Below are 13,230 nucleotides of genomic sequence, written 5' to 3'. Positions count from 1 at the left end.
CCAACATAAAAGAAAAATGGAACACGTCCTTTAAAGGGTTGCAACATAACTTTATTTTGTACAGCATTTCCACTGGACAACTTTAAATTCAATATATATATATTTTTTACATTTGTAATATTGTTGCTGTTGTCTGTATGCATTTTCATGTTTGTGTTTGTGTGTCATGTTCAGTTGAAGTGTATCAAGTTTGTCGTCGCTCATTCATACCGTCGGTAAAGTCAAGTCGAGTCACAGTATTAGATGGGTAAATTTGAGCAAATGAAAAAAAATCAAAAATAAGAGAGAAATAAATACATGTAAAAGAAATGACAGGACCAGAGCAGTGAATATGTCAGGACTGGTCAGTGATGGCATATGAAACACATTTTACAAACATGTAGGATTGTAAACATTTGTAGTATAGACATGACTTGAGCGTGCCAAGCATGGCTTTTGATTCTGATAAAGACACCAACAGCTTCTAGGACGGAAGACAAGTTAGTTTGGAGATATTTAGCGATGACTGTTTCAATCCCAACATATAACGAGGTTCCTGATGCTTTCCTGATCAAACACCACAGGACAAACTTTAACACAAGCATCACAAAGTATCTGAGGAAAGCAGCCCAGAACATTGGGATCAGGTAAAGGATCAAGAAAAGCAGAAAAGGCTTGAATCCCCATCTCTTATTTTGTTTCCTTATGATGTTTTGTGTTTAATGAGGCTTTTCTCCACTTCTCAGAAGTGATTAGACATGCAATTGAATCCCTGTCAATGTATCAGAACATACATATATTTTCATTTATAATAGTTTTTAATGTAAATCATTGCAACATTTCTGAATTCCAGATTTTATGTTATAAAAATGTCAAGTAGTTGTCTCTGTGATCTCCACCCAGTGGAAGGACTGCCGCCTGTGAGGGCAGCCTGAAGATGGATCTTTGCCTCAGGGGGGCCGGATTTGGGACAATATTTATTGCAGTCGTCTTGCTTCTTCTGCGTGTTTCCTAACATCCTAACCAGTAAATTAATTTGAGAGGAGATAAGAAAAACTGAGAACAGAGGGACTGAGCTAATGCAGCTTCAAAATCAAAGTCAGCTCATTTAAATGGCCTAAAGCTGCGTCTCAATCATACTGACCAGGCCAACATGAGCCAATTACATACAAAAATTAAATCAATCACCCCTCAAGATGAAAAAAATACTTACTTTGGTAAACTAATTTGGACAAAAGGTTTTAGTACCTGCAATCCTCTGCTGTGAAACTTTGTTTCCCAATTTTGCCACGTGTGTATACCGTCGTATATCAACACAATATGAACGCAGACGCTGCACAGTGACAGGCTGCAGGACAAAACCTCCAGAAAATGCAAAATCATTTGAATTTCTTTGACTTCACAATATTTGCAGCCTGAGCCATACACAGTGAAAACCATCAGTTCAGCAGACTGTAAAGCAGGGAGCCTATGTGGACAGCAAAGAGCTGCAAAGACCAGCTTCATGCAATCAAGTCCTCTCCCCCCCCCCCCCCCCCCCCCCCCACCAACCAGAAAGATTACAGTCCCCTGATTCAATTCCTGATTTACGTGCCCACAAAGTAAAGAACGCCACTTTTCAAAAGAAACGGTGGCAAGTAATGTAACTTTAAAGATAAGGAAAGTAGAGCAGCAATGTTTTGCACAAATATGTGCACATTCAAGTAAATAAAAAGATATAAAGGAAAAATAATTCTCTAAGTCAAAGACAGACACATAAGAACCTCCAGTCTTTGTTGGTCGGATTGGCACTTTTGTGAATAGGAGTGCATTTTGATTTCTCAGACGTATAAATATTTGTATTGGTTGATGCAGCGATCGCTTCGCCCCGCAGCCCCGGCCTTCTCTGGAGGCCACACAGAAGTAGCGGTGAAAGTGAAGACTTCAGTTATAAAATGCTGCTCTACACAATTGTGATGTAGAAGTTCTTGGCGCTCAAATATTCACAATTTGAACTCTCACGTCTGCTGGGAGCGCACGTGTTCTGTGGATGAAGTCTTTATCTGGCAAAGCAAAGAGAGTGAGAGTCTCCATGCGGTACTCTGTGGATCACTGCTCAGACGGCTGCATGTAAACACAGAAACACACTTAACTGTGCACCATGGGACAGACGGGAAGGGAAGGGCTCAAATACAAATGTAATACTGAAAGAGAAGGTATGTGCATTCAAAACCTCCTTTATATTTAAGGTAATTTCCTTTAGTTTATTAACTGGCTGATCCTTATGCGTGATGAGCTGAGCCTGATCCACAGAACACGGGGCTCCCAGACTCAGATGGGGACACAGTAATAGAGTCAAACAATCTCTTCCTCACACAGTGCCTGTCAGTCAAACATCACAACAACACAATTCTGCTCAAACCACAAACTCCCCCCACGCCCCGACCTTTGACCCGCTTAGTCCCGTCAGAGGCTGAGCTGATCCCAGGTCGAGGTGGGCAGGGACAATTCAAATCATCTTAAGTCACGTGGCTAGAAACAAATCAAACGCTTCCATAACATCCGTGTGTGTGTGTGTGTGTGTGTGTGTGTGTGTGTGTGTGTGTGTGTGTGTGTGTGTGTCTGTGTGTGTGTGTGTGTGTGTGTGCACTTGTTTGTACGTGGAAATAAAAATAAATTGTCAATTCACTAGAAGAAACAAAAACAAAAATAATCACACACTCTGCTTTGAGCGTCGTCTTCAGAAGTGGAAATAAACTCAAGTGCACCGAAACCAAAAAGCCAAAAGTACAATTTTCCAAACAAAAAAGTGAGATTTGTGAAACGCTTATGGAAACTCTTCGACTTGCTCCTAGCCACTCATCTGTGTGAGGTGTGTGTGTGTGTGTGTACAGTGTCTGCTGGTGTTGTATGCACGTGTGCGTGAAGTGTGTGCAAATATATATATCATATAAATATATCATATATATATATATATATATCATATATATATATATATATATCATATATACCTCTTTATTTGAATTTCAGTTGCAGTTAGGCTTATCACCAGTCCAGATGTATCCCCGGCCAAACTTGGGTTGTTAAGACAAACAAGGGGGCGGAGCCTAGATCCTGGCCAGGCAGAGGATGGTCTATATACACACACCATGGATCCATGCACTATCTCTGTTAGGGTTCTCTCCAATGCCTCAACCATAGAGACAGAATGTGAATGGCTATATATCAACTCTACCACTGCACAAGACACCACCACCATCACTGCACTGTCACTGTTGACGCCATCTTACCAGCCAGCTAAGCTCCTGCTCCTTCATTTCAACTCCCATCTCTCCAACCTGGAACACCGAGCCTTGTATAGCGACGTCTCCAGTCGTTTCCTCCCATCTCTCTGTGTTTGGCCAGGGATACTCTGCCTGTGTGTAGGGTCATAACACCATGCACAGACCCTACTGCATACGACTGGGGGGGCAGCGCAGGGCCTCACTGACCACCAGCAGCTCGCCAACACTGAGCCTCAGTGAAAGCAGAAAATCAAAAATAGAATCTTTGTACGGCGTCTTATCTGTGACCTGTATGAATCATCAACCAGGCGTCGCCCCTCTGCAAACAACAGCAAAGACTAGAAAGCCAGATCTGGATTCATCTGAATAGAAAAATAGGTTGAGTTGGCTGCTGCTGGTCCTCTTCACCCAAACCCCCCAGCTATGCCTCATTTAGTAGTTAGATCACTTCATCATTCAAATGTATTGTTATTAATAACACAGCACACAATGAACATTGGATCACTTACTACGCCTCCAAACCTAGATTCTCATTATTAAAGATCTGTTACTACATCATGTCCCAAAAAAAACACAATTCCTTTTCCAGGATCCCGTTCAGAGCCTTTCCTTATCCCAGATCATTCCGTCTATGAAGGTCTGATGATCCCAACTCGTCCAACCCCCCAGATTTTGTCCCAGTCTTTAAAACTATTTTGCAAAATGTAGGAAAACAAGCATCACACGTTAAAGCCTAGACATTAGACTCAGGGCTGAGGGAAGCCCTTAACCTCAGGTGGACGTCCATGAGTGGAGCCTCTGAACCCCTTAAGAGGCTGAAACTCTTTAACTATGAAGAGATTTGCAGAGAGCAGTCCCAGGTCTAACGATCAGAAAGCCTCCAGGAAAAACAGTGTGCTTTCCATTGGAGAAAAACTCTTAAGCATTATTAAAAAAAAAAAAAAAATAGCAGATAAATAAGGTTAAGGGAATAACTAATCATAAAACAAAAAGGGCAAAAAAAGTGATTAAGTTAGAAATTAAATCTGTTAATTGCAACAAGTCAGACTGACATCAAGAGCCGGGCATTTTCACCTCATGCACCCAAATCTATAAACTTTAAATGGGAATGCATGGGCGATCCTACAGATAGGAATGTCCCTGGGGGAAAAAATGACAGGATAATTATGTTTTTAAACAATAAACCACCGTTTCTACCAATGACAGAACCCCAGGGGTATCAAATGGAAGAGAGGCGTCTATATGCGTGTTAAGCCATGGCTGACTCCCTTTGGGCTAAGCGGTGGTTACTTCCTCTAAAAACTGTAATGGAGTTTGTGTGCTGCTCTGTTTGGGAGAGCATGACACGGGTTTAGCATTCTGCCATGGCGAGCGTGTGTGTGTTGGGGGGGTTAGGGAGGGAGGGGTTCAGGAAGGGGATAGTGGTAGATCAGTAACAGGGCAGAGGTTATGGAGGTATGACTTGGGCATCTAGGGCCTCAGTAAGACGGGGGAAGGTATGGAGGGAGTTATCGGTGTATTTTGGATCTATAGCTGGAAGCCCTCCATGGGGGCCTCCTGCTGGGGGAAGATAAACTGCTGGTTGGCCTGGTCCACCTGAGGAGCAAGACTGCTGTCCTCCTCTTCCACCCCAAAGTAGTGCTCGATGAGTTCAAAGGCCTTCTGGTAGATCTCTTGGTTGTCGTGGCTCTGCAGGAACTCAATCTTGTCCAGGCCTGTGCAGAAGAAAACATTCAGGTTAACTGATCAACTCCAAGCTGGATCCATGACACATCATTTGATCTGTGTCATATAAGAGCCTACACGCTCTTAAAACACTGCCCGTGCCCTGTATGTGTGTGTATGTCATGTACCGTAGGCTTCCTCGATCAGGCTGCAGTACGGGTTGACTCCAGTGCCGTTGTTCTCCTGCTTGGCCTCCTGCTCGCCCAGCCTCAGGATGTTCTCCAGGCCATTGAGAGCTACCTGCACTATCTTGGAGTCCATCACGGTCAGCAGGTCACACAGGGGCTTAATGCAGCCCAGGTTCACCAGGTATCTACACGAACACACACATATGAGGTGTGGGAACATAATCCAGTCTTACAAAATTCAATTGATGAGAGGAATCGTGGCATTTTAATTCAATTCAGACAAGAATTGTTGGAGTTGTTGACTTCAATCTCTTGAATCGCATTGCATTGAAATCTCACCTGATCTGCTCTGGTGTTCCTCCAGAGGTGGCATTGGTGATGGCCCAGGCCGCCTCTTTCCTGGTCCTGAACTCTGCTTTCTGTAAGATATCGATCAGCACTGGGAAGATGTTGGCGTCGATAACCGTCTGTAAGGGAAGATAAGAGATAAGATCAGCCTCCTGACATCACCAGAGGGCGTCTTCACTTCACCGACTCTTTGCTTTACAAAACCTGACCTTGGGTGAACGCACATTACTGCCACACAATGTTCAAGACAGAAGTGCCTCTGCTCACCAGGATCACCTCAGCTCTCCTTCAACAAACCTTGCAAAGTTATGTAAATGCTGCACTCTGGGCCAGCAGTAGTTTGCTGTACATTGGTGGTCGGCCTTTACATCCCAGCTGGTCAAGCCTTTCAAACAAACATCTAACCAATCAGTGGCCCTGAATAGACTTCTCCATATTTACATTTATTTATGTGGCAGAGGCTTTTATCCAAAGCAACGTACATGAGATTTGAATACAACCCAAGCAAAGATCTACTCAGGAGAGGAATATTTAAATCAATATGAAAATGTGCTTCATGATTACGAATATTCAGATTTACTGTGTTTCATCAATATTGAAAGCAATCCATATCTACAACAATGTGTGTGTGTGTGTGTGTGTGTGTGTTAGTGTCACCTGTATCTGTGCTCTGTTCCCTGCTGTGATGTTTGAGATGGTCCAGCAGGCCTCTTTGCGAATCGACTCTTTAGCACTGCTGAGAAGGTGCAGCAGGCAGGGCAGGGCCGAGCAGGTCAACACCACCTACAGACAACAACACAGGGAGACAAGTGAGCAGTCAATAATGAGCAAGTGACACTGACATTCAATAACTAAAATGTAACAACATATATTTGTGAGTTTGTATTATTTGACAGAAGATTGGTGAAGGTTTGAAGGTTGATCCTAGTGCCAATATTACAATTGAAATTCTAGCACTAGTTCGTTCCTTGGCAAAGACACAGGCTTGGTTTCATACTCTCACCTGTGTTTGGATGTCATCTCCAGTGACGATGTTTCCTACAGCTCTTAAGGCAGGAGAGGCCACCTTATAGTCAGTGTGCCTGCAGAAAGGATTGGTTCATTAATATGGACTTCACAGGACAAACTGAGTATGACAGAGGAATTCACAGTGACCGTGTGGACTCACATGAGCAGTTCTACAAGACGTCTGCAGACGCCAGAGTCGATGACAGCCTGAATCTTGTCGTTGGGCCCGTCTGAGAGGTACGACAGAGCCCAGCAGGCATCCGCTAGCAAGTCTGGGTCACTGCTGAACAACAGCCTGGACAACACTGGTAGACAGGGTGACACCTAGAGAGGACACACAGAATACATATGCATGATCAGATACTGCATGAATTCTGATTAGATGACAGCACACCAATGTTAGTCGTGCTCCAACACAAAACAAAAACTGTGACCCAAAGGTAAGATGGAATCCCTGCCAGAAACAGATCAGTCACACATTCCTGAATCATGGAAGATCTCCCATGTATTATTGTAAACATTCACTATACTGAAGGGAGCTGGCACCTTGTCAAAGGCAGGGGGAGGATTCTTCCCTCTGCAGAGGTTAGACAGAGCCCACACCGCATTCCTTGTCATGGTCAATCTCGTGGATTTGGTCAGAAGCCTGAAATAACAGAAAACATATATAGATCACTTAGAATGAGGACGTGTCTTAGGTGGGACGGCTCAAGATCCTTTTAATCAGGTAAAGACGCTGGACTTACATTAGTAATGGCGGAAGGATGTTGCAGTTCAGCACATAGTCTCTGCACACTGCACTATCCCCAGCAATGTTTCCTAAAGCCCACACCGCCTGCAGACACAACACACAGCTTGTGAGCACAACACTGCAGGATAGTGTGTTGCTTTGCATATTACACTGCTGGATGACCTTTACCTGCTCTTGGACATCCTCAAAGTCTGAGTTGAGCAGCTCGATGAAGATTGGCACTGCGTCTGCCTCGATCACAGTCTTTGTCTGCATGGATGTGCCTGACGCTATGTTGGTCAGAGCCCAGGCAGCTTCAAACTATAAGAGGACAAAATATAAGAGACATTTGAAACAGTTTCCACAAAGTCGCTACATGTGCAAGCCTTGTGAGAGTGTGGGTATCCCCTTTTTTATCTTTCAATAATTGCTTCTCTTATGTGCGCTATAGTTGTTTATGTCAGAGGGGCAGATTCACCATATCTGAAGCTGTTCTTACGGTGGTTTTGTCCTGCTTGTGTCCAGGTGGTGTTACTATTATGTCCCCACTGTTACTGAACAGGGGAGGACACCACAGAATAAGCACGGCTGAGTTGAATCAACACGTGGATCTCATCTTCTCACAGAGTGCGTGTGTGTGGGGTTTTGTGTGTGTGCGTCAATACATTGAGCACCACTTCTCCAAACTTGTCAGACACATTGCTCAGGGATCCCAAATTTGCATACGGTGCTTTACATTTCATTTACATCTTTAATTATTTTAGTGTCATGAGATCTGACACCTTGAATGGACCCACAAAAGAAACCCCCAATTATGATGTCATGAATGATGACAGTTGGTGATGACATCATCAATGAGAGTTTCGTTCCTCCAATCGCCACCAAACATGTTAGAAACATCTCTAGTCTAACGAAGAGCCCCGAGTGTGAGTCTGTAAAGTCCTCCATTCAATTCATGTTACATTTGTCATCCTTCTTTTCAATGAAGCAGAGCCACAGAGTCTGAGGACGGTTTATCATAGACAGCTGAGCAATGTAACTGTATGTTGTCATTAATAAAGCTTATTTATTAAAGATGACACCTCCTGATCCGTGTTGGATTGTACCTGCAGAGTGAGTGAGTGAGTGAGTGTGTGTGTTTGTGTGAACTGACCTGTAGTGTGCAGTTGACACTCTTCTTCAGGAATTCCACAAACCTCTCCACTACTCCAGGTGTGTTTATAACTTCATCAATTGGTGGATTGGGCTCTGAAACACAATCAAACATGGATGTAAGTCTTTTGGTCTGTAGTCTACTCTGGATCATCATTATTAGGTGGTGTGAGTGAAGCTCAGAGCTATGAACCTTTGGAAAGTAATTTTCTGAATTTCTGTGTTGTAGAGAGCTGGAGCTCTGGGTCCTCTGAGAACAACATCTCCACCATGTCTCTGGTGATGACTCCTTCCTGAAACAACACAAGGAAGAGCAGTTTAACACCAGATACTTGAATGGATTAGTAAAAGCTAAAAACAAAGCCTTGAATGTTAAATTGATCTGCTCTGACTCATTTAACAGCCGGGTCTATGAAAAATAGAAACTTACCGTTGCAGGTGAGCTGAGGTACGGGTCCACCAGTGGACTCTCAAACATGGCCTCCTCTTCATTGACAATGTCCACATTTCTCCTCTTGAAAAGCTGTAATTACAAAAGCAGCAGATGCACAGAGACACAGTCCAGTCAGGCCAGTCCAGCACAGGTCAAGGATCCAGAGAACAAAATCCAAAAGTGGGACGAGCAGTTTGAGTTTGAGCTAAGTACCTGCTGTTCTCGTTTCTGTTTCCTGAGCTGGATGCCCTCCTCCTCTCTCCTGCGCCTCATCTCCTCCGGGTTCAGGGCTTTGTTCTTGTAGCGATTCATCCTGTAGTTATCTTTTGCCGGACTGGCTGACGGCTCTAATGGGAAACAGACACAGACAGACAGCAGACATGAAGACATTTAAGAGGCGACTACAGGCGGCTGTTTATTTCCATTAGGTTGCAATGAATGAGTGTGCCACATGTAGCAGAGAGCCAGTGAGTGTGTGAGGGTGTGTCTAATAATAGGTCATGATGCTAAAGCAGCCTGTTCATCAGTAAGTCCGTGTAAACAAGCTCATAGAAACTGAGATGGACAGCACAGCCTATAAATACACGTACACACAAACACACAAACACAAACACTGCTAAACTATTCAACCGCTCAGTCGGTGGACAGGACAAATGTTTGTTCAGAGGTAATTTGCAGTGTCAGCATAAATCAGTGCCCACGCAGGTCAACCAGCCTATTCTCGGAATGTGTGCAATCACGCCACAATAACGGGACGGAGCGAATCCCTAAGTCACCCAGGGCAACAAGGGGGAGAAAAGGATGAACGCCGAACAACACTGAAACCTGCCAAAGCCCCCAGTGCGGGCTGGTGCCAACATTCAAGGGATTTCACAGGTGAAATATAGAGACGAGTGGCACAGATTGAGGTCACGTGACAGCTGGAGAGCCTCAATGTGATGAGCTACAACGTGTGTCCAGATGGTGAAGCCACAGGCGTGAACACACTGGATGCTCTCACTTCAGGGCTGCGTTTGTTCTGCGTGTTGTTCTGTGTTAAGTGGACTGGCTGATGTTTGGCACGGTGGCCCTCACAGTGGTGCCTCTCTACTTACAGCAACACGTCTCAAGACCAAGGGGCAGGACGGGAAGAAAGGAGTTTAACTCCATTAAGAAGAGCAACATCCTGCTGTGTAACGAGTCACATGTGAAAGAGAAGCACCATCCAAACAGTCAGATATTAAAGTCTAATAATATTAATGTTCCTCTTGTAGTTCTCTCCTTGTTTGCTTTATATTTAGACTTCATGAGTACCGAGTGACGAGTCAATGTAAATATAAATGTAGAGCAGCTCGGGTGAGGGCGGGGCCTGGAATTCTGGATGAAGGCGGGGCCTGGATCCCTGAGTGAGGTCATTTCCACGAAATTCCCACTTTTTCTAGGCCGTGGCTACTCGATCACGTTCAACTGTGACATCCACCCATTCAGCCATCTCACAGTGATTCAAAGTGAAGTGAAACATTTGAAAAAACAACATTTAATCAGATTAAAAAGCCCCGAGTCACTCCTCACTAAGCATCCATGGAGCTAAGGCGACGCCACGCCGCAGCGATCATGTTACCGGTTTAAATCCTCTATGTCAACGCTTTAGATAGAGAACGTTCACTTAACAGCTCACAAACGAATTCAAACTAACAAGTGAAGTTGTATAGAACTCTTAAATTAACCCACAGCAGTGAAAACAGCGAGGGCGCGCAATGCAGATTCATCCTCACCTGTTTGTATCGAGTAGCACTGCTTGCTAACGTCGTGCCCTTAATATAACGGAACAGACGGACGTGTGGTCTGTTTTAAATAAATAAGGGGACGTGGAAGTCAAGATTTCCTCGATATATTTTCGAAAAACGCAGATAGAGCAAGAACTGGACGCGTTTATCAGGAGAACGAGCGACGCTTAAGCTTGAACTTCCGTCAAGTGACTAGCTTAGTGAGCCGTTAGCCCAGTGGCTCTTGTTATTCTCCACGTTGACAGCACAGCTACGGCGATTTGTGCGATACCTGCGTCTACACGACACATAAATGAGATTAAACAGTTTGTTGTAGTTCATGAATACATACACATTATTCTAATGGCCGTGTAGCTTTGTAGTCAACACGGCGCTGCTACGTAGCTACATTAGCTACATGGCACGAGCTCGCTAGTTAGCCAAACAACACTGACAGGGTGAATTCATCTCCGCCGCCACAGCCCAAAGTGTCCACATTTCACCTTTTAAACGACTATTTATACCGTCAGTAAACTGCTTCTTACCCATTGTGTCCTCTATGGTCGGGCTGCCTCTCGTGTGGTAGAGATAATTCAGTATTAAATGGTTTCTCCTTCTTCTCTTGTGTAAGCAGCAATATGTCTGCCGGAGGCGGAAACGTCAAAATATACAAGCGACTTCCTGCCACCAGGGGGCGCGCCAACCTCGGTAAAGACGAAGCTCAGGTTCAACATCGTGACGTCTGTAGTTTAGCCCCCGTACGTTACTACGCACGCATATTATCAATTTATAAGCGACTGATTCTTTATATTATAAAACTATACACGTGTCCAGCTGTGGTTGATTAAACATCGGTAGTAGCTGTGCCATGAATAAACGCAAGGGGGCGAAAGAAGACGTTTCTAAGTCATTCCTTCGCTCTGCACACTTCCTATCAAACCTCTGCGTCTCTGTGTTGCCTCTTCGCAGCTCTTTGCGCTTATGAAATGCTGTGTGAACACCAGAGGTTCCTCAACGCTCTTCTCAAATGAAAGGTGACAGAGTAATACAGGTGGGTGCATGTGAGGTCAATGTGCCTGGAGCAGGTGGAGGTAAATGACTCCTCTCTGTAACCATGCAGCTCTGTCCTCTGACATGAGCCCCAGAGGGACCAGCAGACATGCGCTGAAAAGAACTTTAGGGGGCAATGTTGCACAAATAAAATGTAAGTAATGAGGCGTTCACTGCTGTCAGACGGGCTCTTTCTCCTATTAGATTGGGTTTGGAAGGTCAAGTCAACTGTAACACAACTGAGATACTTTCCCATGATTACAGTTTCTCAGCTGACAAGAACAAATATTGTTCATAGATCCAGGCTCCCATGCTCATAGACTCTAGATTGAGCTTTTCTCAGCCGAGCCACGAAAGCCTTCAGCAGGTGCGCTGGCACAGATATGAATCAAAAGACATTGCTTGCAGGAGAGTAGCTCCACACTGGCATCAAATCACACAAACACAAAGGACCCTTTTGTGCTGCAGTGGCAGCATTCAGAAACCCTCCGAACCAGCCCATTGTGCTGTAGCTTGGGCTCATTCCGTATGATTCTACTGAGCCTCATTTTTGATTTCTTTACCTTTCTCATCTGTAGAGCTGCTGAAGCACATCGTACAGCCGGCTACACAAAGCAGAGGCTCTCCATTAGTCAATGCCATAAGGTAAAGACGACCACTGGAATGGAATTGTAAAGTGTAAAGCAAGGCGTACATGAAGTGTATTAGACTGAAGTATACTGCTGCTAACACTTCTGCTGTCACTTCTGCTGTAATCTGCCACTCACTCTCAGTTTGGACTGTAACTCTGATAAATACTATAATTATAGCACATTTACAGCAGAATGGAAAGCACTGTTAAATTAACTTCCAAACTCCACAACAGGAAACCTTTTGCAATGGACCTTATTAGTGTCCATTCAGGCTGAGTCTGCACAATTGAGAAAGTGCACTGCTTTCCACAGATGCAAATTAACAATGCTGCTGTACGGAATGGTGATGTTGATTATACACAATTCCATCAAACTGAGTCTTAACTTGTGTCTGGGGAGAGGCTATTCTGCTGTGTTGGTTCAATCTATTCCTCCAGACAGCCTGTAGAGACTCTTGATCACCTTTAGTCTTGATTTGGGAGCTGTCAGAATCGTCTGTAGATCGATGTATTGACACAAAATGCTGTTTTGAATGTTAACAAATGTGTTTTTGTTCGTTGGCAAAGTGCACCTCATCCACCAGCGAGGACTTTCTACCCTTTTGTGCCTCATGTTCCAGACAGTTTATCCACAATAAAAACACCAAGCAAGACTCAGATCTCTGTGGGTGGATATTTGTAATACATTTGCACATTTGATTCTCACGGGGGTTCATTGGAATCAAGGTATCTGCTGGGTAAAATAATATAAAGAGTCAAAAGTAGTTTAGTTTTGATTGTGTTGGTGTGACTGCACACATATATTGCATTTTTCGCATTGTTGCTTAATTCATTTACACCCAGTATGATAATAAGGCAGGTTTAATGAAACATGAGAATGCGGTTGGGATGCTTGTGGAAGGAAAGAACATCTGCAAGGCTCAGTGCTGAATGGTGTGTGTGAGAGTGTGAGAGAGATAACACCATAGTGTGTGTCAGTGCAAGTGGGAAGAGAAGACACGTCTTCATAATATCATGTTACAAATTCATTCAGTACTG

At 44.2% G+C, this 13,230-nt stretch overlaps 1 protein-coding gene across 1 annotated transcript; it reads right to left on the bottom strand.

Annotated features, from left to right (window-relative positions):
* Positions 1–29: 29 nt before the first annotated feature.
* LOC143016947 (importin subunit alpha-7) lies at positions 30–11,167 on the bottom strand. Its single transcript, XM_076171542.1, has 14 exons — positions 11,057–11,167; positions 8,980–9,113; positions 8,764–8,856; positions 8,527–8,626; positions 8,335–8,429; positions 7,371–7,502; positions 7,198–7,286; positions 6,998–7,097; positions 6,612–6,775; positions 6,447–6,525; positions 6,101–6,226; positions 5,435–5,562; positions 5,096–5,280; positions 30–4,957 (listed from the first exon to the last, which is right to left on the bottom strand). The coding sequence occupies exons 1-14, from the start codon at positions 11,058–11,060 to the stop codon at positions 4,770–4,772; spliced, it is 1,617 nt and encodes a 538-aa protein (XP_076027657.1). The 5' UTR covers positions 11,061–11,167; the 3' UTR covers positions 30–4,769.
* Positions 11,168–13,230: the final 2,063 nt, after the last annotated feature.

Source organism: Genypterus blacodes, unplaced genomic scaffold, assembly GCF_046128005.1.
Source record: "Genypterus blacodes isolate CSIRO-AG114 ecotype Tasmania unplaced genomic scaffold, CSIRO-AGI_Gbla_v1 ptg000258l_1, whole genome shotgun sequence".
NCBI lineage: Eukaryota > Metazoa > Chordata > Actinopteri > Ophidiiformes > Ophidiidae > Genypterus > Genypterus blacodes.
This window is presented reverse-complemented; position numbering and strand designations above follow the sequence as displayed.